The sequence below is a fragment of the Hyla sarda genome, chromosome 8 (genome assembly GCF_029499605.1).
Source record: "Hyla sarda isolate aHylSar1 chromosome 8, aHylSar1.hap1, whole genome shotgun sequence".
NCBI classification, from domain to species: Eukaryota; Metazoa; Chordata; class Amphibia; order Anura; family Hylidae; genus Hyla; species Hyla sarda.
Genome location: NC_079196.1, coordinates 224,690,316 through 224,715,870, shown reverse-complemented (window position 1 = coordinate 224,715,870; position 25,555 = coordinate 224,690,316). Strand labels below are relative to the sequence as shown.

The 25,555-nt window shown below is 46.6% G+C and overlaps 1 protein-coding gene across 11 annotated transcripts in view; it reads right to left on the bottom strand.

Annotated features, from left to right (window-relative positions):
* Nucleotides 1-5,157: 5,157 nt before the first annotated feature.
* LOC130283797 (sulfotransferase 1C2-like) overlaps nt 5,158-25,555 on the bottom strand; it is a 58,418-nt gene continuing 38,020 nt past the window's right edge. For 7 of the 11 annotated variants that reach the window (XM_056533283.1, XM_056533282.1, XM_056533288.1 and 4 more), the window contains 7 exons: nt 20,174-20,346; nt 9,994-10,119; nt 9,065-9,162; nt 7,835-7,961; nt 6,525-6,619; nt 6,255-6,435; nt 5,158-6,067 (listed from right to left, as the gene is read on the bottom strand). In XM_056533283.1, coding sequence (XP_056389258.1) covers nt 5,955-6,067; nt 6,255-6,435; nt 6,525-6,619; nt 7,835-7,961; nt 9,065-9,162; nt 9,994-10,119; nt 20,174-20,346 — 913 coding nt within the window. In that variant the 3' untranslated portion in view covers nt 5,158-5,954. The other 4 variants (XM_056533286.1, XM_056533289.1, XM_056533293.1 and 1 more) reach the window with 4 other exon arrangements.

Here is a 25,555-nt window from a genome sequence, read left to right as displayed (position 1 = left end):
TATAGGTCTCCCCCATGGTCCTACTGAATGGAGTTTCTGTGATAGACATAAAAACTAAAATTTTGCTGCTTCTTACCGAGTTTGCTCCTGACAGTATCATAAAGCAAAGGGGCAAATGCCCCAGGGTATCCACCATCCCTCATATAAAAACCATTCAAACATCAGCACAATGCAGGCTTTAAGGGTACTTAAAGGGGTGCTCCTTGGACAAAATAGATTTAAATCACCTGTGCTAGAAAGTTATACAGATGTGTAAATTATTTCTATTTAAACATCTTAACCCTTCCAGTACTTATCAGCTGCTGTATGCTCAACAGGAAGTTGTGTAGTTCTTTCCAGTCTGACCACAGTGCTCTCTGCTGACACCTCTGTCCATGTCAGGAACTGTCCAGAGGAGCAGATCCCCATAGCAAACCTCTCCTGCTCTGTACAGTTGCTGACATGGACAGAGGTGTCATCAGAGAGCACTGTGGTCAGACTGGAAAGAACTACACAACTTCCTGTGGAGCATAAGTACTGGAAGGATTAAGATTTTTTAACAGAAGTAATTTACAAATCTGTTTCACTTTCTGACACCAGTTAATTTGCAAACTTCCCCCCTACCCTCCCCCTCCAGAGTACCCCTTTAAAACTTTTGGGCTACAATGCAAAGTCTGTATTGGGTTTTTGCGGCCTTTGTGAAAAGACCCTGGGTGCAGCTGTCACCTCTCTCCCCGTATTTGTTGATTCACTGTAAGATCAGATGACTCTGCGGTGACCCAGGGAGGACACGGTAGCAGATCAGGGTTCAGGTAGATCAGGTAGTTGTCACGGATGGCTGGAGAGTCACTAAGAAGTTGTCAAAGGTGATGGCTGCGAAGGTGGTGGTACCGAATCTCCTCGGGGGACATCCGGGGACTGTGATTGGCTGGTGGAATTTTGGTGCCCGTGAGACCAGTCACAGGGAGACGAGGGGAAGGTGCAACAGTTTATATATTATAAGAAGTATAAGACGTTAGAAACGACAACAACTTCAGGACTGTAGGTAAGGAAAGGGTTAACACTGTGAGATGGTGATGCAACCCTGACGGGCAGCACGCAGAGTTTACATGGGCTATAGGTGTATGAGGAGCTGCTGATGTCAGCAGGGTGTAAGGTACTGTGGTATCTGCTCATGATATGTATGGGGTTAGAGAGGAGATTACTGATGTAGGTGTAAGGTGCGAGCGCTGATACACTGGAACGACCTTACACCTCTATACAGAGTCCCAATCTGCTGCATCATCCTCCTGTACAGACACCTCAGCTCTCATATTACGGGAGAAGGTCTCCGGCTGTATCATGATAAAGTTTACTTTATGTTTCAATTCCTCATCATTTACAAGATCTCTGCTTGTCGTCAGTGAAGATAAGTTCAGAAAATGCCGGCACCGATATAATGACAGAATTCCACTCTGAATAACTCTAAATGGAACTGAAATTTCCAATACATTATTATAAAGGCGGCCATCTTGCCTGAGCTGTTTTTAACAGCACTTAGATATGCTTTACGGTAAGCCTCATGGACATAGACACAATAAATACCTCCAGACCCTATTCTTTGTATGGGGTAGAGTTGTAAGCATGTGACCTGTGCAGGGGGAGGTGGAACTTCTTTTGTCTTCTCTATCTACAGATAGAAGGCTGAGTTCCTATTGTCTTCTGTATCTACATGGAGGGGGAGGCTGAGCTCCTATTGTCTTCTCTATCTACTGGTGTCCCCTCTCACTGTAATGCTGTGCAGATCAGCAGCCCCCTCCTTATCATCACAGACATAACAGGAAGTTTCAGCTAAGTTTTATGCCTAGTGGCCAAAATAAAAACTGCAAGATTTCACGATTATTTTTCGAAAATAGAAGATTTAAATGAAAAGAAATCATCAAAAAGCTCAAAAACTTGATTTACACAATAGATCATTGTCAGCTGACACATCCTCTTTACAAAATGTTTTTATGGTACCACAATGGGGTCATCTTGTGCCCCCTTAGACTCTTATCTTTTTTTCAGACAAATATTACTGCCTGACACAGTTCTCCGGATTCACAAGGTCCAATACTGGGGGCATTGAGGATATTGTCACGATTTGGCAGGTCCCTATTTGTGAATGGGAGTGCGGAATCCCAAAGAAGTCTATGGGCTTTAATTTGAGGAGGAATTCCGCAAGCGTAAATTCTGCCATGAGAATAGATTCTAAGAGACCAGAGGTCCTCAACCCAGTCCTCTAGGCCACTAACCAACCAGGATCTGAACTTTTACCTGCTCTGTTCCAATGGAGTAACGGAATGGCCTTGAGGAATATTAGTCCAACTATGGAGACCAATAATATTTAGTGGATTCATGTGTCAATAACATTTTTAAAATGACAAATCAGGGGAGATTCATCAGAACCTGTGCAGAGGAAAAGTTGACCAGTTGACCATAGCAAAAAAAATTACTCGGAAAAATTAAAGACGCGATCTGATTGGTTGCTATGGGCAACAGATCAACTTTTCCTCTGCACGGGTTTTGATAAATCTCATGTCACCCTATGGAAGTCTACTATGATCTCACCTCCAGGGAATGACATAGATGAGTGAGGGAACAGGTTTTGGATATTTGAGCGGTTAACGGGGTACTCCCCACTAGACATCTTATCCCCTATCTGAAGGATCTCTGTGCGGCACCCGGTGTTCGTTTAGATCGTGACGTCATGGCCACACCCCCTCGTGACGTCACGCCACGGCCCCTCAATGCAAGTCTATGGGAGGGGGCATGGCAGACTCCCATAGACTTGCATTGATGTGTGTCACATTTATAGTAGGCCCCAAAATTAATCACTGTGATGTCAGGACATATTCTATGTGTCCGCCATGTTGTATGAATTCTCAGAAGGCCCAAGTGGAGATCATTGAAAGATCACAGTATCTCTAGAAATGTGTATTCCTTTAAATGTTTGCGAAGGTGTTATCTATTCTAAGAGACATGTAGACAGAAAACAAGGGGTCTGGCAAACAAGTCAGAGAATGGTCTATTGACAGTGTTTTACAGAAACAATGACAAATACTTGAGATCTTTAAATCTTAATCGTGTTAGCTGGGATTGAACACAATAACTTTCATATATACTAAGCTAGAGATACTGGGGGACTGTAAACAAAAGACATGTTGTCACGCCGAGCGCTCCGGGTCCCGCTGCCTCCCCAGAGCGCTCACGGCGTTCCTCTGCATTACCCGGAGGGGACGCGATCTGAGGCACGGGACGTGCCCACTCTCGGATAGTGCCCCATGTTTCTCACCTGCCCCGTCCTCCTGCTCAGTCCCGGCCGGGTCTCTCAGATTTAAAGGGCCAGAGCACCATTGATTGGTACCTGGCCCAATTAGTTCCAAGCACTCCCTACATTATAAAAGTCCACTTCCCCTTCCTGTCCCTACCGGATCTTGTTGCCTTGTGCCAGTGAAAGCATTCCCGTGTGTCCATTGGCTGTGTATCCAGACCCTTGCCGTTGCCCTTGACTACGATCCGTTGCCGCCTGTCCCGACCTTCTGCTACGTCTGACCTTGCCTTTGCCTAATCCTTGTGTACCGCGCCTGACTCAGCAGTCAGTGAGGTTGAGTCGCTATCGGGTGGAACGACCTGTGGATTACCTGCCACAGCAAGTCCATCCCGCTTTAGGGCGGGCTCTGGTGAAAACCAGTAACCTCTTAGATTCCGTTCCCCTGGTACGGCCCACGTTATCACCTCACTGACATAGAGGATCCACCACCTGTGTCCTCCCTGCATACCAGTCCGGATCCTGACACATGTCCCTAAGGGTGAGTTAACAAGATGCACATTCAGCAAGCAAAAGGTGAAATACAGGTTAATGTAAATGTTTTTATGAAACATTTCTATATAGGATCTTATAATATGATCTCTGTGGAATGAATATGCTATCTTGCTGTTAGGGACCGACCGGGGGACAGGGAGAGTGACCCTAAAACCGCTCTCCTTGCCCACTCACCCTAACCGATGAGTCGACAACTGGGCGCCGGTCCCTCCCTGAACTAAAGTGCTGGGGCTTAATAAAAACAAACACTATTAAATAATCGATCACAAACCAGGAACATACAACTCTATAGTATATAGAACACACCCTTAATGAAGTTCCTAGAGGCTACCTAAAGGGGCGGAGCCATGAAGAGCCAGGGAGAAAGCCCATATGTCATGTCTTCTCTAATAACCGGTTATGACTTCAGGCATCTCCATGGACCCTGGGCAGTCAACATTCTTTTATCCAGAAGTAAAACTATGCCTACACTCAGTAAGATACACAGGTTTCTTATTTGATTGAGTTACCTAATTTTTTATGTGGATGGAATTATCTTGTGTAGATGAGAAAACCTGGCTTATACATAACCTCCATTATGAGATGGTAATATTAGTTTATAAGCCACTCCTCCTTCTACTGCAGATGAACAGGGCGAGTATTATGGGGATCAATGCAATCATATTGCATATTAGCATATAATGGGATCTTTCTCTTCCCCACCACTTGATATAATAATTTAAACGAGGAAACTTAAATTTAAGTCTTCCTAATTAGTAGCGTACTATAAATTATATATTTAGTACCGTATCCTACAAGAGAGTTGTGGTTAGAACTGGGCGGGGGTTTACTCCCATTTTATATATGTAAAATGCCCATAAGATATCATGTAATCTGATGATCTCTATGCAAAGTAATATAAATGATGTCTGATCTAACCTACTTCTGTGACTAAGCCGGCGCCGGGAGCTCGTGACATCATAGCCCCGCACCCTCATGACATCACACACCGCCCCCTCAATGCAAGTCTATGGGAGGGGGCGTGACTGCCGTCACGCCCCCTCCCATAGACTTGCATTGAGGGGGCGGGGTGTGACGCCATGAGGGGGGGGGGGGGTGAGCTATGACGTCACGAGCTCCCGTTGCCGGCTCCAGCGCTCGGAACAGTTTGTTCCAAACGTTGAGAGCAGTGGAGTACCCCTTTAATATTATTAAATAACATACTAATACATCATTGATTGATATCTGACATTATGTCATTGATATTCTTTATATCATTTCATTCATATTACGTTTTTATTACTCTTTAATGTAATCAATTGTAACCAATAAATGCACACATCATTTTTATAATAACTGCATTATCATTTTATTATATTGCAAAGTTTACTTCTACCACTACTTTATAGAACTCATATCTGGGCCCAGATATGGTGAATTGCATTGTTTGTATATTTTTGGCAATTCATAACGATCATAATATTTTTTATATTTTTTTTAACCATAATTAATCATTCGTAATTCATAAATGAGTGATTACCCCGACAGAGGGGATGGCCGTGACATCACAAGGGGCCGTGGACGTGACGTCATGACCCCCGCCAGCCAGTTCTAGCAATGGAACTATTCCAATGGGGAATGAGTGGAGGCAAAGGGAAGAAGATTTTGGCACGACGTGAGACTGAATAGATTTGGGTCTTCATGAAAATATTATACTTTTTTTTTTACTTTTCATTGACCCCGGTAGGAGATTACATCCTATTTGTTCTTGTGTCATTTCCTCCCATTGGTTTTATTACTTTTTTGCATTTTATCTGTTGTTTTCATCTTTTGTCTTGAAGGAACCACTTGTTATCAAGTCATCAGATTTCTGCATCAGTATCCTGGAGACATCATCTTCTTCTCGTAGACTCTTTCTTGACAATTTTTTTTTACGCTTTTAATTTATTTCACCTATATCTTTTTATGCGATTTTTCCCTATGTATCCCTCCCTGTGTGTGATCTTATCACCTATATATTTTTCACATATTTTTCTAACACCATTATTCAACACATATATCATCACACAGAAGGAAGGAGCCTAAAAAATGACTTTTTGTGGAACCCATTCCAGTCATCCACTAGATTCCCCATAGAGAAGTCTAGTTTTCCTCATAGCTCAGTGCGGAAGTTTAGGCCGCTCCCCTCCATCTTCTTCTTGTATTCTTCATCAAATACAATATTTTGGGCCACCGTGAAATGGTTCTTCCAGTCACCAACTTTACCTAAATGGAAAACAGACACGATGAGGGGTTAGTCACCGGCAGTTAAAGGAACAGACCTATAAGAATGAAAACATTTCCAAAATCTGTGTGGGGTTAATATACTCATGGACCCGATTGTTTAGGATGAGCAGGAGAGGACATGGAAAACCAGTAAATGGGAATACATGAAGTCATGCTAGAAGCTCACCTTTCCTCATGTAGGGCGAGATGGACTGATCAAATACAAATGACGGCACAGTACTGAAGTTGGTCATTGGGTTCTCCTTCATGGCGTTGAATGATGTGTGGTGCTGAATGGTGTCCAGAACTTCCTCTGTCAGGTCTTTGCCCAGAAATTTTGATATTTTTCTTATTTCTCTCCTTGGGTCCTGAGGACAGAATTCAGAGGATAATAGGTTAAGCTAAGCTGAGCTGAGCTAAGTGTAAGTGAATGTTATATGTAAATCACTGTCCTCACCTCGATCATGTCCTCGTAGAAGACATAGAGAATCTGGTGTTTGTCTTTTTCATTCCACCATCCGATGACATTGTCAAACCAGCTCCCCCAAGGAGCTAAAAGAAGGGAATATTATTAGGAACAGGGGAATAGGGAACATGATGGAGAAAAAGCAAGGGACATGGTGAGGAAATGCTGAGGAACCTGGGGAGGAAATGCTGAGGGACATGGGGAGGAAATGCTGAGGAACATGGGGAGGAAAAGGCTGAGGAACATAAAGAAGAAATGCTGGTGGACATCAAGCAAAACAACAATAAACGTGGTGAGGAAACGCTGAGGGACACAATGAGAACACAAATGAACATGGCGAGGAACTGCTAAGGAACATGGTAAAAAATGTTGAGGAACGTGGAAAAGCAATGAAAAATGTGGAGAGGAGAAAATACTTAATAATACTTAATACTTAATACTTTCCTTGGTGAGGAAATACTGAGAAAGATGGTGAGGAATCAGTGGGGAAAACGAAGAAACATGGAGGAACATGAGGAAATGCTAAAAAAAAACCATGGTGAGGACATACTGAGGAACATGGTGAGAAAAGGCTGAGGAACATGGTGAGGAACATGGTGAGGACAATACTGGGGAACATGGTGAGGAACATGGTGAGGAACATGGTGAGGAACATGGTGAGGAACATGGTGAGGACAATACTGGGGAACATGATGAGGACATACTGAGGAACATGGTGAGGAACATGGTGAGGACATACTGAGGAACATGGTGAGGACATACTGAGGAACATGGTGAGGTTATACTGAGGAACATGATGAGGACATACTGAGGAACATGGTGAGGACAATACTGGGGAACATGGTGAGGACATACTGAGGAACATGGTGAGGACATACTGAGGAACATGATGAGGACGTACTGAGGAACATGATGAGGACATACTGAGGAACATGATGAGAACACAAATAAACATGTTGAGGAAATACTAAGGGACATGGTAAGAAATGCTGAGGAACACGGAAAAAAATGAAAAATGTGGGGAGGAGAAAATACTTAAGGAACTTGATGAGGAAATACTGAGAAAGATGGTGAGGAATCAGTGGGGAAAACGATGAAGAAACATAGAGGAACATGATGAGGAAATGGTAAGGAACTTGATGAGGAATCAGTGGGGAAAATGATGAAGAAACATGGAGGAACATAGTGAGGAAATGGTGAGGGACTCTTTGAGGAAACAAGAGGAATATGGTAAAGAAATAGTAAGGAACACAATAACGATGCAGTAAAGCACATTGGGAGGAAAGACAGCTTCTTCTCACTTTTTCCATCCAAGAATGTAGAGAAGTATTCATTCCAGGTCCCAGGATCCGGCAGAGTCTTATTTATCTTCTGGAAGTAGAAGTAGGAGACCATGCAGTCTTTGGCATTCCGGGCAACATAAACGACCTGTAGAAAGGAAGGAAAAAACAGAAGGTTAAGACCCGAATAAATAAATTGTCCAGACAAGACATCTTCAGGTCTATCCTAAGAGCTTCATCCTAGAGCTAAAAGATGGGTAATCTGAACCCTGGGCCTCCACAACCGCCATCATTAGCAGTGAAGGCATCTACAGTAGGTTTCTACAAATCCGGATCTAAAGATTTCCTCCTGTTCCAGGATAAAATCCTCGGAGACCCTGTTAGATGTGTAGAAAGTTACTGTAAACTCCCTCCCCACCATTCCTGCTGTTAGATGGTGACGATGGCTCAGGGCACCACAGACTACATGGACAAGGAAGAAATAGGATTTATACACTTTATCGGGGGTCTCAAACTTTGGCCCTCCAAGCCAACGGTTGTCTGGGCATGCTGGGAGTTGAAGTTTTGCAGCATCTAGCGGCAGGGCCAGTTCTGCCTATAGGCAGAATAGGTAGCTGCCAAGAGTGCCCTCTTGATGGGGGCGCCACTCTGCCCGCTGCAAGAAAGTGAGTGGCCAGCATCCAAAGCACCCACGACTCATCCGAAGCACCCACCAAGCCAGCACCACCGTCACAAACTCCCCCCGGTACCATAATAATCTGCATTCTTCAGCCTGCTTGAGGAGTGAAGTGCCATCTCCAAGGCCAGACAGACAGGTCCTGACATCGCGCGCGCCTCCATACATCCACCCCATGAGGAGGAGGTTTGCTACAGTGTGTCACCCCAGTAGTGAGGTGGGGCGTGTCAAAGGGCGGGGTCAAGGGGCGGCAAAATTAGCTTTTGCCTAGGGTGGCATGAATCCTTGCACCAGCCCTGCCTGGAGGGCCACAGTTTGAGACCACTACTCTACATGGTGGGGCCTCTAACCAGATTTATCCTCTTGTTCTGACTGCATTGGCCTACATGGGCCATGTATGACATTAACAAGGGCCTTAGCTCTTTAACTTCAACCCAGGTGACCATCATACATATATTGTAGGAGTACCCCTTTAAGAGCTCTTCCTGTTATATCATCACACATGAGAGATAGAACCTGAGGAGTTCTGCTTTATGTCTTAATTCTCATTGTTTTCCTCAGTTCTTCATGTTCACCTTGACGTTCTTCTCCCAAAAAGATGGCGGCATCAGCTGTATGGGAAGATGAGTTTTCAGGATGCGGGGTGACTCCATGGCGTCCGCGGCCTCCACTCCTGTATGAAGATCAGAGAACAGTCATGTCTTTGTTCTAGTGTCATGTGGTGTTCACAGCTTCTTATAGTCCTAGACCTGATGTGGTGTCCCAGCACAAATAGCTGTCCTGTGGCTTCGGGCAGTATTGGAGCACAAGTGTTGGGCCCACTGGACGACTTCTTATTATATTAGTTATGTTTGCACTTTGTTGGGAGATTAATATATTTTTATAAATTATTTTGTTATTATTATACTGATGTATGATAAATCTGTACCCTTAAGAGTATTGCTGTGTAAACCCTATGTGACCCTGCCTGCCAATGGGAACCCCATAATTCTTCCTCTTATAGTGTAGTGGGTGAGGAGTGGCCCCAGTGTAAGCGGATCCACAGTGCGGTAAAGATGTGTTGTGTGTGGAAGCCTCAAGGGAAGGCCCAGATGAAATGTATTCTATCCGGTCATTCTGTTACCCGCACGGTGGAAGTTCAGGCCCCGGCAGAGAAGACTACAATACCTTGACAGAACCCAACCTATCCGGATTCATCTGCCCGTCTTACAAGTCAGAATCAATCCATTTGGTGAAAGCACCACAAGTCCCAGCAAGGTAACAGGGCTCCCAAAGGGTTACGCTGCTTCCTCTCACTCTGCATCAGACTGTCCATGTAATACCATCTGCACCCCGCTCAGTGAAGACAATTATCTGTAACCTGACGTCGCTGTGTTCCTGTGTCTGGCCCAGGAGAAGTTGTCTCCAACCTCGGACCGTGTGTAGGATAACAGTGCCCTGGCGTCACGAAGTGATAAGGAATTTCCCTACACCACCCATGATACCACACTGATGTCTCTGTTACCTGACGGCATGGGCTTTGGATGTAGGTCTATGAAGGGCACCTTGATGAAGCACGGGGCCCGCATGCTCCTCTTCACGTCCCCGTTTAGCATGATCAGGTCCACGATCTCCTGCACCCATGTGGTTCCTGCAATACAGACAAATTATGCGATGAGGATCACAGGAGGAACCTTCCCATCCTACTGTAAATTGTCTATTAGGGTGCGTTCACACGCTATTTGTTCTTGCAGGTTTTCTGCTGCGTATTTGAAAGGGGCGGGCTCTTCTCGGCTGTCCATAGCTCATTTTCCGCAGCGTAATTTATGCTGTGGAAAATCCGCCACAGTCCCTACTAACTTCAATGGGGCTTGCGGAGGATTTTCCGCTGCGTAAATTCCTCCGTGGAAAATCAGCTGCGGATAGCCGAGAAGAGCCCGCCCCTTTCAAATATACAGCGGAAAACCCGCAAAAACAAAGAGCGTGTGAACGCACCCTTAAAGTGCATTTCCCCTTAAATTCTTAAAGGGACCTGCAGCTATAATTCCCCAATATTTAGCCATGTTAGATATCATGTGGTCTCTACTTGGCCATTAAATTGTCAACTAGTTATATTATGTTTATATACTGTACAGTGATCCCTCAACTTACAATGGCCTCAGGTTACTATTTTGGGTGGTCTTTTCTGGACAATTGTAACTTGACACCATATAATATACACAACATACAGCATACATTACACAACATACAGCATACATTACACAACATACACAACATACAGCATACATTACACAACTTACAGCATACATTACACAACATACACAACATACAGCATACATTGCACAACATACATAATATACAACTTACACAATATACACTACACAACATACAGTATACATTACACAATATACACTACACAACATGTAATATACACAACATACTATATACAATGCTATGAACAGTCCGGATCTGCGAAAAGTGCACTGACTGGTGTCTGGTAGCGCCCCCTACAGTACAGGGAGGTATTACATGTTCTGTACTCTTTACCTGTATCACTGAAGCGTATGCACTGACTGGTGTCTGGTAGCGCACCCTACAGTACAGGGGGGTATTACATGTTCTGTACTCTTTACCTGTATTACTGAAGTGTATGCACTGACTGGTGTCTGGTAGCGCCCCCTACAGTACAGGGAGGTATTACATGTTCTGTATTACTCTTTACCTGTATTACTGAAGTGTATGCACTGACTGGTGTCTGGTAGCGCCCCCTACAGTACAGGGAAGTATTACATGTTCTGTACTCTTTACCTGTATTACTGAAGTGTATGCACTGACTGGTGTCTGGTAGCGCCCCCTACAGTACAGGGAGGTATTACATGTTCTGTACTCTTTACCTGTATTACTGAAGTGTATGCACTGACTGGTGTCTGGTAGCGCCCCCTACAGTACAGGGAGGTATTACATGTTCTGTACTCTTTACCTGTATTACTGAAGTGTATGCACTGACTGGTGTCTGGTAGCGCCCCCTACAGTACAGGGAGGTATTACATGTTCTGTACTCTTTACCTGTATTACTGAAGTGTATGCACTGACTGGTGTCTGGTAGCGCCCCCTACAGTACAGGGAGGTATTACATGTTCTGTACTCTTTACCTGTATTACTGAAGTGTATGCACTGACTGGTGTCTGATAGTGCCCCCTACAGTACAGGGAGGTATTACATGTTCTGTACTCTTTACCTGTATTACTGAAGTATATGCACTGACTGGTGTTTGGTAGCGCCCCCTACAGTACAGGGAGGTATTACATGTTCTATACTCTTTACCTGTATTATTGAAGTGCATGTACTGACCGGTGTCTGGTAGCGCCCCCTACAGTACAGGGAGGTATTACATGATCTGTACTCTTTCCCTGTATTACTGAAGTGTATGCACTGACTGGTGTCTGGTAGCGCCCCCTACAGTACAGGGAGGTATTACATGTTCTGTACTCTTGTACCCTGTCCTCTATACAATGATTTGCAGCTTCCATGGTAGCACGTTCAGGTCACACCGGCTGCTCATGGTAGCTCGAGCACCATGTGGCCTGACATTATCGTGTGGAAAAAATAGTTCCTGATTTCTGAGACACTTTGCAGAAATGTTCGCACCGCTGGTTCTTTGGCCAAATCGATGTAATACGGAGCTGTTAGTGCACCTGGAATGAAGAGTAGAGGGGTCCGGCTACAGTACATTATGCCCCCCGCACCATAATCCCAGGAGTAGGACCGGAGGGATGTTCTCTCATAAAGACCTCTTCATGGTGTTGCCCAAGTCTCCAGACTGATCTCCGGCTATCATTGTGTTCGACACAAAAGTGTGACTCCTCCCTTAAAGGGGTACTCCGGTGAAAAACTTTTTAAATCAACTGGTGCCAGAAAGTTAAACAGATTTACAAATTACTTCTATTAAAAAATCTTAATCCTTCCTGTACTTATTAGCTGCTGAATACTACAGCGGAAATTCTTTTCTTTTTGGAACACAGTGCTCTCTGCTGACCTCTCTGTCCATTTTAAGAACTGTCCAGAACAGCATATGTTTGCTATGGGGATTTCCTTTTACCCTGGACAGTTCCTAAAAATGGACAGAGATGTCAGCAGAGAGCACTGTGCTCGTGATGTCACTAGAGAGCTCTGTGTTTCAAACGGAAAAGAATTTCCTCTGTAGTATTCAGCAGCTAATAAGTACAGGAAGGATTAAGATTTTTTAATAGAAGTAATTTACAAATCTGTTTAACTTTCTGGCACCAGTTGATTTAAATAAAAAAAAAAAAAAAGTTTTTCACCGGAGTACCCCTTTAATCATTTGCAGATCTTTGGCCGGTACAGCAGCATTTCCCTAGCAGGTGCCTTCAGCTGCCTGGGCATGCTGGGAATTGTAGTTTTGCAACAGCTGGAGGCTCCCTGCTTGGGAAACATTGCCTTACAGGATACCGTTTGGTTCTTTAACCCCCTATATATCTGTTACCTCTACCATACGGTAACATTCACAGCTCTGCTACATCTGACACAAACTCCACGCCAAATTACAGCCATAAATCTGACTGCTAGGGTCGCCACATTTCCTGCAAAAAAACATACCGGCCATGCTAATTTGCATAATTAGTTATATATATATATACACACATACACACACAGTGACCCCCCCCGACATACGATCATTTCAGCATACGATCACTCTCAGAGACCATCACATGTTGAAGGCAGCATCCCCATACGATGCTTTTGTATGTCGGCGCCATCGCATAAACGGATATCCTGCAGCGCACACTGCTTCAGCTGCCACCGGATAGCCGTTTACGGTGCCCCGTGTGCTCCGGTGACGATCACTTACCTGTCCTCGGGGCTCCGGCGCGTCCTCTTCGGGATCCCCTGCATCGTCGGCGCTCTTCATCGTCGTCATCAGGTCGCTGCGCACGCCGTCCCGTCATCCAATAGGAGCGGCGTGTGTAGTGACGTGATGGCGGCGACGGAGAGCGCGGATGCCGGGGGAAGCAGAGGCCTTACCGGAGTGTCGGGGACACCTCGGGGACGCGGCGACAGCGATGGAAGGCGACATCCAGGGCAGCGGTGACGAGCGGTGACGGTCCGGAGCGGCGGGGACAGGTGAGTACAACTTCCTCTAACAGTGGTCTTCAACCTGCGGACCTCCAGATGTTGCAAAACTACAACACCCAGCATGCCCGGACAGCCAACGGCTGTCCGGGCATGCTGGGTGTTGTAGTTTTGCAACATCTGGAGGTCCGCGGGTTGTAGACCACTGTCCTATACTTTACATTGCACGGATCCCTCAACATACGATGGTTTCAACAAACGATGGTCCATTTGGAACGGATTACCATCATATGTTGAGGGACCACTGTACATAGTTATATGCGTGTGTGGTGTCCCGGTACAGGACATGTCCTGTCCCTTTAGTCTGGAGTCCCCTCAGCCAGAGTCCCTCCATGATAATGGACTCTCCTGAAGGGCTAACCCCTAGTCGCCTCTTACTATGATGATATCTAATGTATATATTTATATATTTAATTAATCTAGGAATACCTCTGTATAGGACCTTCGAGGTCACGTGCCTTTAATTTATGTTATGCTATGGTTTAAGGACCTTTGGGTCATGTGATATACCCAGAGTTCCAGAGATCAGGACTGACAGGTTCTGCTGACCAATGAGCTTTTTACCCGCCCTCTTGATATACAGTATAAGAGGCTGCTGCCACTAGGCGCTCTTGGTCCCTGGCACTTCAAAGCAAGCACATCAATCTATATCTCTACATCAATTCAAGCTAGGCCTGAAGCCTTTTCTTCCGCAGCCACTAAACCGTGAGTTATCCAGCTCAAAACTACTAAAATCCTGTGTGACTACTGCAACTAAATTATATTCAAATCAGTAGCACAGTGGCTACCAAACCAAAGCTCATTACACTCAGAAGTCCCAGCAAAACCTGTGAGGAACCTGAACTACGGTCCTCTATACAAAGACTGTTCTGTTACCTGCAGTTGCATAAAATATGCAGTAAAGTTTATTCCGATTTCATCAAATATCTCCTGTGGACATTCAATTATTTCTCGCTACCATTTCTGGGACGGTTGGCGGTAGGACCATTTGTTTAAGGAAACCTTATCCTGGCGTCACGACAATTAAGGGTTAAATACCAACATACCCTACACTATTACCTGCACCACCTACTGTAGTCATCACACGTGACATCACAGGATACACATATGCGGGGGGGGGGGGGAAATTTTGTCCTATTCTGACCCCTATAACTTTTTTATTTCTCCTTATACGGGGCCTGTATGAGGGTCAGTTTTTTGCGCCCCGATCTGTAGTTTTTAACAGAACCATTTTTGTTTTGATGGGACTTTTTGATGCCTTTTTTTAATTAAAGGAAAACTGTCAGCTTGCTCCCCCCCCCCCACACTAACCAGCAGTACCGGGGGACGCTGATCAGTTTGATACCTACTGTGCTCCGATCCGCCCTGGCACTCTGACGTCACCGCCGCCGGACGCAGCCCCGCCCAGCTAATCAATATTCCTCCCCTCCCTCCGCCTCTCCCTCTTCTCCCCACTCTGTAATGAAGAGGGAGGGGAGGAATATTGATGAGCTGGGCGGGGCTGCGGCGGTGATGCAGAGTGCCAGAAACCCCGCCTGTGCCAGTTAGCACCTAATTAGCATATAGGGAAAAACGAAGATATCAGGCGAACGGCGCGGCAGATCCGGCAGAGTAGGTATCAAACCATCAGCGTTCCCCGCACCATCAGCCAGTACCGCTGGTTAGTGCGGGGGGGGGGGGGGGGGGGGGGGGGAGAAAGCTGACAGTTTTCTTTTAAATTCAGGAGTTGCAGTTAAAGGGGTACTCCCGTGAATTTTATTTTTATGTTTTTAAATCAACTTGTGCCAGAAAGTTAAACAGATTTGTAAATTACTTCTATTAAAAAAAAAAAAAAAAAAAAAAAAAAAAAAAAAACATCTTAATCCTTCCAGTACTTTAGTGTTGGTATTAGTGGCTGTATACTACAAAGGAAATGCTTTTCTTTTTGGAAGTTCTCTTCTGTCATGACCACAGTGCTCTCTGCTGACCTCTGTTGTCCATTTTAGGAACTGTCCAGAGTAGGAGAAAATCCCCATAGCAAACATATGCTGCTCTGGACAGTTCCTAAAATGGACAGCAGAGGACAGCAGAGAGCACTGTGCTCGTGACAGAAGAGAAATCCAAAAAGAAAAGCATTTCCTCTGTAGTATATAGCTGCTAATATGTACTAGAAGGATTAAAATTTTTTAAATAGAAGTCATTTACAAATTTTTTTACATTTCTGGTACCAGATGATAAAAAAAAAAAAAAAAAAAAAGTTTTCCATGGGAGTACCCCTTTAAGTTACTAACTACAACTCCCAGCATGCCCTGATACAGCCTGTGGTTCAGCAGCTGCTCCAAATGAAAACTACAACTCCCAGCATGCTGGACTATATAGTAGTATATAGTATAGGTCAGTGTTTCCCAACTTGGAGAGCCTCCAGCTGTTGCAAAACTACAACTCCCTGCATGCCCGGACAGCCAACGGCTGTCCGGGCATGCTGGGAGTTGTAGTTTTGCAACAGTTGGAGATGCTCTGGTTGGGAAACACTGGTCTAGTACTGTATATAGTGCAACATTTCGGGAGTTGGAGGATTGGTTGGATAAATAGCGGCCCGGTGGCAACCCTACTGACTACCGCGAAATCCTATAAGAAAAACCATACAGGCAGGTCGACAAGTGCGCCCTCCCCCTCACCCTGTTCTTTTGCTCTACGAATAGGTCTAAGCCTGTTTTGAAGGCCTCAGCTGTTCCTGCCGTGACTGTTCCGTAGATTTACAGTTCTTACGGTAGATTAAAGGGGTTCTCCGGAGGAAATTAAAAAAAAAAGGAAGTTCTACAGATCTGTAAAGGACTTCTATATAAAAATCTTAACCCTTCCAGTACTTATCAGCTGCTGTATGCTCCACAGGAAGTTGTGCAGTTCTTTCCAGTCTGATCACAGTTAGAGATGAGCGAACTTACAGTAAATTCGATTCGTCACGAACTTCTCGGCTCGGCGGTTGCTGACTTTTCCTGCATAAATTAATTCAGCTTTCCGGTGCTCCGGTGGGCTGGAAAAGGTAGATACAGTCCTAGGAAAGAGTCTCCTAGGACTGTATCCACCTTTTCCAGCCCACGGGAACTAATTTATGCAGGAAAAGGCATCAACTGCCGAGCCGAGAAGTTCGTGACGAATCGGATTTACTGTAAGTTCGCTCATCTCTAAATCACAGTGCTCTCTGCTGACACCTCTGTCCAGAGCAGGAGCAAATCCCCATAGCAAACCTCTCCTGCTCTGGACAGTTCCTAAAATGGACTTAGGTGTCAGCAGAGCGCACTGTGGTCAGACTGGAAAGAACTACACAACTTCCTGGGGAGCATACAGCAGCTGATAAGTACTGGAAGGGTTAAGATTTTTATATAGAAGTAATTTACAGATCTGTAGAACTTTCTAGCAACAGGTGATTTGGAAACATTTATTTTAACCTTTAACCACTAAAGGAAAAAGGGGGAGAATTATCAAAACATGTCCAGAGGAAAAGTTGCTGAGTTGCCCATAGCAACCAATCAGATCACTACTTTCATTTAAAAAAAAGGCCTGTATAAAATGAAAGAAGCGATCTGATTGGTTGCTATGGGCAACACAGCAACGTTTCCTCTGGACGGGTTTTGATAAATCTCCCCCAAAGGGCGTACCTGTACTCCCCTGGTCTCGCTACCCTTTTAATATAACAATTTTAAATGTACTAATTTCTGTGCAAAAAGTTATAATTTTTTAAAAGAAGTAAATCAAACCTATATAAGTCTGGTATTGTTTTAGTCATCTGGACCTACAGAATAAAGATAAGGTGTCATTTATACCGAAAAATGTACTGTGTAGAAATGGAGGCCCCCAAAGGTTACAAATGGCACTTTTTTTTTTTGTTTCGCCGTAGATTTTGTGGTGAATTGATTGATGTCATTACAAAATAAAACTGGTGGCGCGAAAAACATGAAAATGAAAAAAAAATGTCCTGAAGGGGTTAAAACTTTTTTCTTCAGACAAAGAGAGCGCCCCTTATCTTTTCCCCAGGAGGGAGGGAGCGCCCCTTATCTTTTCCCCAGGAGGGAGGGAGCGCCCCCTTATCTTTTCCCCAGGAGGGAGGGAGCGCCCCCTTATCTTTTCCCCAGGAGGGAGGGAGCGCCCCTTATCTTTTCCCCAGGAGGGAGGGAGCGCCCCTTATCTTTTCCCCAGGAGGGAGGGAGCGCCCCTTATCTTTTCCCCAGGAGGAGGGAGCGCCCCCTTATCTTTTCCCCAGGTGGAGGGAGGGAGCGCCCCTTATCTTTTCCCCAGGAGGAGGGAGCGCCCCCTTATCTTTTCCCCAGGAGGAGGGAGCGCCCCTTATCTTTTCCCCAGGAGGAGGGAGCGCCCCTTATCTTTTCCCCAGGTGGAGGGAGCGCCCCTTATCTTTTCCCCAGGAGGGAGGGAGCGCCCCTTATCTTTTCCCCAGGAGGAGGGAGCGCCCCTTATCTTTTCCCCAGGAGGAGGGAGCGCCCCTTATCTTTTCCCCAGGAGGAGGGAGCGCCCCTTATCTTTTCCCCAGGAGGGAGGGAGCGCCCCTTATCTTTTCCCCAGGAGGGAGGGAGCGCCCCTTATCTTTTCCCCAGGAGGGAGGGAGCGCCCCTTATCTTTTCCCCAGGAGGGAGGGAGCGCCCCTTATCTTTTCCCCAGGAGGAGGGAGCGCCCCTTATCTTTTCCCCAGGAGGAGGGAGCGCCCCTTATCTTTTCCCCAGGTGGAGGGAGCGCCCCTTATCTTTTCCCCAGGAGGGAGGGAGCGCCCCCTTATCTTTTCCCCAGGAGGAGGGAGCGCCCCTTATCTTTTCCCCAGGTGGAGGGAGCGCCCCTTATCTTTTCCCCAGGAGGGAGGGAGCGCCCCTTATCTTTTCCCCAGGAGGGAGGGAGCGCCCCTTATCTTTTCCCCAGGAGGGAGGGAGCGCCCCTTATCTTTTCCCCAGGAGGAGGGAGCGCCCCTTATCTTTTCCCCAGGAGGGAGGGAGCGCCCCTTATCTTTTACCCAGGAGGGAGGGAGCGCCCCTTATCTTTTCCCCAGGAGGAGGGAGCGCCCCTTATCTTTTCCCCAGGAGGGAGGGAGCGCCCCTTATCTTTTCCCCAGGTGGAGGGAGCGCCCCCTTATCTTTTCCCCAGGAGGAGGGAGCGCCCCCTTATCTTTTCCCCAGGTGGAGGGAGCGCCCCCTTATCTTTTCCCCAGGAGGAGGGAGCGCCCCTTATCTTTTCCCCAGGAGGAGGGAGCGCCCCCTTATCTTTTCCCCAGGAGGAGGGAGCGCCCCTTATCTTTTCCCCAGGAGGAGGGAGCGCCCCTTATCTTTTCCCCAGGTGGAGGGAGCGCCCCCTTATCTTTTCCCCAGGTGGAGGGAGCGCCCCTTATCTTTTCCCCAGGTGGAGGGAGCGCCCCTTATCTTTTCCCCAGGTGGAGGGAGCGCCCCTTATCTTTTCCCCAGGAGGAGGGAGCGCCCCTTATCTTTTCCCCAGGTGGAGGGAGCGCCCCCTTGCTGCATTGGTTGCCATTATCTTTGATATAATCTGTTGGGCTGCGGTTTCTAAGCTTACTGTGTGTGATACTGTCTGCTAAGGCCATGTATCCAAGCCTATCATGTGATACTGTCTGCTGAGCCTCTGTATCTAATCCTGTCATACTTGAGACTGTCTGCTGTATCTAAGCCTATCATTTGTGATATGGTTTGCTGAGCTGCTGTATCTAAACCTATTATGTATGATACAGTCTGCTGAGCTGTTGTATCTAAACCCATTATGTATGATACTGTCTGCTGAGCTGCTGTATCTAAACCCATTATGTATGATACTGTCTGCTGAGCTGCTGTATCTAAACCCATTATGTATGATACTGAGCTGCTGTATCTAAGCCCATTGTGTGATTTGTCTGCTGTATCTAAGCCCATCGTGTGATATTTGTCTGCTGAGCCTCTGCATCTAATACTTTCATGTTTCATATTGTCTGCTGAGCAGCTGTATCTAAGCCCATCACGTGTGATACTGTCTACTAAGCCTTTGTATCTAATCCTGACATGCATGATATTTGTCTGCTGAGCAGCTGTATCTAAGCCCATCATGGATGATACTGTCTACTGAGCTGTTGTTTGTAAACCTACTACTTGGCAACCTGCCTGTTAACCCCATGTACCTAAGCTCATGTGTGATACTGTCTGCTGAGCCACTGTATCTAAACCTATCGTTTGATACTGTCTGCATAGCGGTGTATCTAAGCCCATCATCTGTGATACTGCCTGCTAAGCTCATGAGTGATACTGTCTGCTGAGCCTCTGTATCTAATCCTGTCATACTTGAGACTGTCTGCTGTATCTAAGCCCATTATGTATGATACTGTCTGCTGACCCACTGTATCTAAGCTTATTCTATGTAATGATCACCACTAGGGGGAGCTCCTTGTATACAGATTTACATTCAGTATAAATCCCCATGTTATGAAATCCTTATACAGATACATTATTTATCTGGACCTAACAGTGGAGTGGCAGACATTGGCGCAGTAGGCGGGGCTATCACTTGGGGGCAGGGGCAGGGACATCACTTACCGGCTTTAGGGAACGTAGAGACCAAGATATCGTCTTCTCGCGCCTGGAAGTTGTAGATCTTGTCCCAGATTTCGCAGGTGGTATCAGGGAGGGGGACGCCCTGGATCTCCCCCATTTTGATGATCATGTTCTCCATCTCCTTCGCTAAATTCTTCATTAGTTCTGGATCCATCCTGGAATCATAACATCTGGTTAAAGTCATAGAAAGTTTTTTTTTTTTTTTTTTACTTTTGAAGTCATTTTCCTTAATAAATAAAACGTTTCTTAAAGGGCCGGAGACGCCTTATATCTTATATATAGCCTTATATCTCACCTGACGTTGTCCGGTGTCACCTTCGTCCAGATGATTCTTCTACCTCGTTCTTCTTTCTCCTCCCCACAGGCCTCTTAGATTCAGCCTTCCTGCTGTGGCTCCGCCCACATCCCAGTAACCCACTCTTAACCCCGCCCCTTTCCAGTGCTGTATATGTCAAGGGCCTGAAAGTGAGACCTATGGTTGAGGGCGGTATTCATAAATTACTACAAGACCACTAGGGTGTTCCAAAAAGACCCTTGGGTTCCCAACCAACAATTTTTGAATTATATTGTGATAATAAATTATATAAAGGACTTTATTCGTTTGGTCCATAAACTAACTCAAATAGTGAAAAGAAATCACAGTTGTTAAAAGCACTGCTTACACTCAGCCGGGGATGATTAATGAAGAACAGGGCTAATCTATGTCCTGTCCTGAAGAAAAGTTGCTGTGTTGCCCATAGCAACCAATCAGATCGCTTCTTTCATTTTTGAAAAGGCCTGTGCAAAATGAAAGAAGCAATCTGGTTGCTATGGGCAACTCAGCAGCTTTTTGTCTGGACAGGTTTCTATAAATCTCCCCCAATACTACTATCACTGGCCGAGGTGTGCAGCTGTTTGAAACCAAATAACACTGGCCCCCTCAACGTTTCACCACCTCAGTGGCTTTGTCAAGAGGCATGTGGGCAATGGCAGCTAAAAACGCCGACCTCAAGCTTTATAACCTTCTTTTATGATGTCACAACTTACTTCTGCCAATCAAAATTGCTTCTCTTTAATTGCCTGCTGTATTAACCAATCATGTTCTCAGATGTAGTGATTAACGTATGATAGCTCCACACAGAATCCGTGCCTACCCCACCTGTCAGGGAATGCCAGGTGTAATAGCCTGACAGGTAGGTAATGTCATGCCAATAAGCCCCAAATATGAATCACTATTTTTAATATAACAAGGCAATGTATCCACCATTTTGTATGAATTTTCAGAAGGCCTAAGTGGAGCCTTTGAGAGACCAAAATATCTCTCTAGAAATGTGTAAAAGGAGTCATCCCTTCAAAGAGACATGTAAAGAAGTCAAAGCAATGGTTTATTGATAAGTACTGTACCAAACAATGACAGAAGTCTTGGGAGAAGCCAATAATGAAAGTCTTCACATCTTAACAGCGTTAGTTGAGATTTGAAGACAAAGGGGGAGATTTATCAAAACCTGTGCAGAGGAAAAGTAGCCCAGTTGCCCATAGCAACCAATCAAATTGCTTCTTTAATTTTGCAGAGGCCTTGTTAAAAATGAAAGAAGCGATCTGATTGGTTGCTATGGGCAACTGGGCAACTTTTCCTCTGTACCACATTAGGCGCAGGCAGTGTTCCCCCACACATTAGGCGCAGGCAGTGTTCCCCACACATTAGGTGCAGGCAGTGTTCCCCCACACATTAGGCGCAGGCAGTGTTCCCCCACACATTAGGCGCAGGCAGTGTTCCCCCACACATTAGGCGCAGGCAGTGTTCCCCCACACATTAGGCACAGGCAGTGTTCCCCCACATTAGGCAGGCAGTGTTCCCCCACACATTAGGCGCAGGCAGTGTTCCCCCACACATTAGGCAGGCAGTGTTCCCCCACATTAGGCAGGCAGTGTTCCCCCACATTAGGCGCAGGCAGTGTTCCTCCACACATTAGGCACAGGCAGTGTCCCCCCCCCCACATTAGGCGCAGGCAGTGTCCCCCCACATTAGGCGCAGGCAGTGTCCCCCCACATTAGGCGCAGGCAGTGTCCCCCCACATTAGGCGCAGGCAGTGTTCCCCCACACATTAGGCGCAGGCAGTGTTCCCCCACACATTAGGCACAGGCAGTGTTCCCCCACATTAGGCAGGCAGTGTTCCCCCACATTAGGCAGGCAGTGTTGTTCCCCCACATATACAGTGTGTGGCTGGAGGCTGTATGCCTTTCTACTGCCCACTTCAGTGCTCCGACCACCGCTCCGGCTACAGCAGTAGGTCCCGGGACCGGTGGTCGGAGCACCGAAGATGACGTGCCACTGGTCACTTACCAAGCTGGCCAGCGCGCGTCTTCCTCCTTCTCTATCCTCCGGTCCTCAGCGCCTTTGTTTTTATGGGCGCACGCAAGGGACATCAGTGACGTCCCAGTGTGCGCCATCTCCTGGCGGTCCCTGTGTTTTTAAACTTAACACGGGGCCGCAGGGAGTTAATAGTGATGAGGGGAATTGCCCCGTCGCTACAGGACGGGCAAACACCGGCTCTGCTCGGGGCCCCAAGCAATTGCTTGGTTTTCCTGTCCTGTAGCGACGGGCCTGGAGTCGGGTGTGTGCCTTTGACCTCCGCCGAACCCGCGAGACTGACTCACCGAACCCCTGGAGTTCAATCAAACCCATGTTAAAAACCACTGTTGTAGAGGATACCAGAAAGGGGCGGAGCCATGAAGAGCCAGGGAGAAATATTTTAGACCATAAGCCCATTCTTCCCTGCTAAATCGGTTATGAATACAGGCGTTCCCATGGACTCCAGGCAGCCATCTTTTTTTTATCCAGAAGTAAGATACACAGGTTTCTTATTTGATTAAGTTACCTCATTTTAATCTGGACAGTTATGTCATGTTTATGAGCAGACCGGCTTATTATATATATATTCTCAATTGTGAGATGGTAACAATAGTTTATAAGCCACACCCCCTTCTACTGCAGATGAACAGAGTGCGCCTTATGGGGATCAATGCAATGATCATATTGAATATATAGTATACAGTAACCCCCCGACATGCGATGGCTCCGACATATGATCAAATCGACATACGATGCTTTTATATGTCGGGGCCATCGCATTAACTGCTATCCGACAGCGCAAAATGCTTAGGCTGCTGTGGGATAGCAGTTTAAGCATCCCAGACAGGTTCACTTACCTATCCCCGCTGCTCCGGGTCCACTTCGCGATCCTCCAACGTTTTCTGCATCTTCTCCGGGGTCCAGGCCTTGCTATCCGGCATCGTTATTATGTCGTGCGCACGCCGTCCCGGCGCACCATCGTAATAAAGTCACCAGAAAGTGAGGCCCGGACACTGAAGAAGATGCCGAAAAAGCCGGAGGATCCCGAAGAAGACGCCGGAGCAGCGAGACAGCATTGGGAGCCCGTGGGACAGCATCGGGAGCGGTGAGGACGCGGTCCGGAGCGGCGGGGACAGGTGAGTATAACTTCCTATACTTTACATTGCACGAATCCCTCAACATACGATGGATTCGACAAACGATGGGTCGTTTGGAACTAATTACCATCGTATCTTGAGGGACCAGTGTAGTCTGTTGGGATCATATTCTGCTTGTACACATGACATAATAATTGCCACGAGGAAACTTTATTTACGTTTTCTTAATAAATAGTATATTTATACTGTATCTTACCAGGGAAAGTTGTGGTTAGGACTGGGCGGGGTTTATTCCCATTTTAGGTATCTAGAGATTATATGCCCACAGGACATAGGATGATCTCTACACAAAGTAATCTACTGATATCTGAACTAACCCACTTCTGTGATTAAGTTTAATTACAGTGACCCCCCAACCTACGATGGCCCCGACATACCATATATATACAGTGACCCCCAACCTACGATGGCCCCGACATACCATATATATACAGTGACCCCCGACCTACGATGGCCCCGACATACCATATAAATACAGTGACCCCCCCGACCTACGATGGCCCCGACATACCATATATATACAGTGACCCCCCGACCTACAATGGCCCCGACATACCATATATATACAGTGACCCCCGACCTACGATGGCCCCGACATACCATATATATACAGTGACCCCCGACCTACGATGGCCCCGACATACCATATAAATACAGTGACCCCCCCGACCTACGATGGCCCCGACATACCATATATACACAGTGACCCCCGACCTACGATGGCCCCGACATACGATCATTTCAGCATACGATCACTCTCAGAGTCCATCACATGGTGAAGGCAGCGTCAACATCCGATGCTTTTGTATGTCGGGGCCATCGCATAAACGGCTATCCTGCAGCGCAGACTGCTTCAGCTGCCACCGGATAGCCGTTTACGGTGCCCCGTGTGCTCCGCTGACGATCACTTACCTGTCCTCGGGGCTCCGGCGCGTCCTCTTCGGGATCCTCTGCATCGTCGGCGCTCTCCATTGTCGTCATCACGTCGCTGCGCACGCCGTCCCGTCATCCAATAGAAGCGGCGTGTGTAGTGACGTGATGGCGGCGATGGAGAGCGAGGATGCCGGGGGAAGCAGAGGCCTTGCCGGAGCGTCGGGGACACCTCGGGGACGCGGCAACAGCGATGGAAGGCGACATCCAGGGCAGCGGTGACGAGTGGTGATGGTCCGGAGCGGCGGGGACAGGTGAGTATAACCTCCAATACCAGCGGTCTACAACCTGCGGACCCCCAGATGTTGCAAAACTACAATAGTGTTGCTCCCGACGATTCGCAATTCGAATTGCGAATATAGCAACATATATTCCTAATTACAATTATTAATTTTTTTCCGCATATGCAAAAATGTATGCACATATGCGCATATTCGCGAATATTGAGTCCTCCCTTATTTAACCCCTTAAGGACCCATGACGTACGCGTACGTCATGAGTCCCGGTCCTGCGATATAACGCGGGGTCACACGGCGACCCTGCATCATATCGCGGCGGGCCCGGCGTCATAGTGAAGCCGGGACCCGCCGCTAATAGCCGATAGCCGCTAAAAACTAAAGTGAAAGTGCCCGGCTAGCTCAGGGAGCTGTTCGGGATCGCCGCGGTATAATCGCGGCCTCCCGAACAGCTGTAGCACAGGAGGAGGTCTTCTTACCTTCTCCTGTGCTGTCCGATCGCCGAATGAATGCTTCAAGCCTGAGATCCAGGCTTGAGCAATCAATCGCCGAAAACACTGATTGATCCATTCCTATGGAGATGGATCAATCAGTGTAAAACATCAGTACATGCAATGTTATAGCCCCCCCTATAGGAGCTATAATATTGCATAAGAAAAGTGTAAAAAAATCATTAACCCTTTCAATTATCCCTTCCCCTAATAAAAGT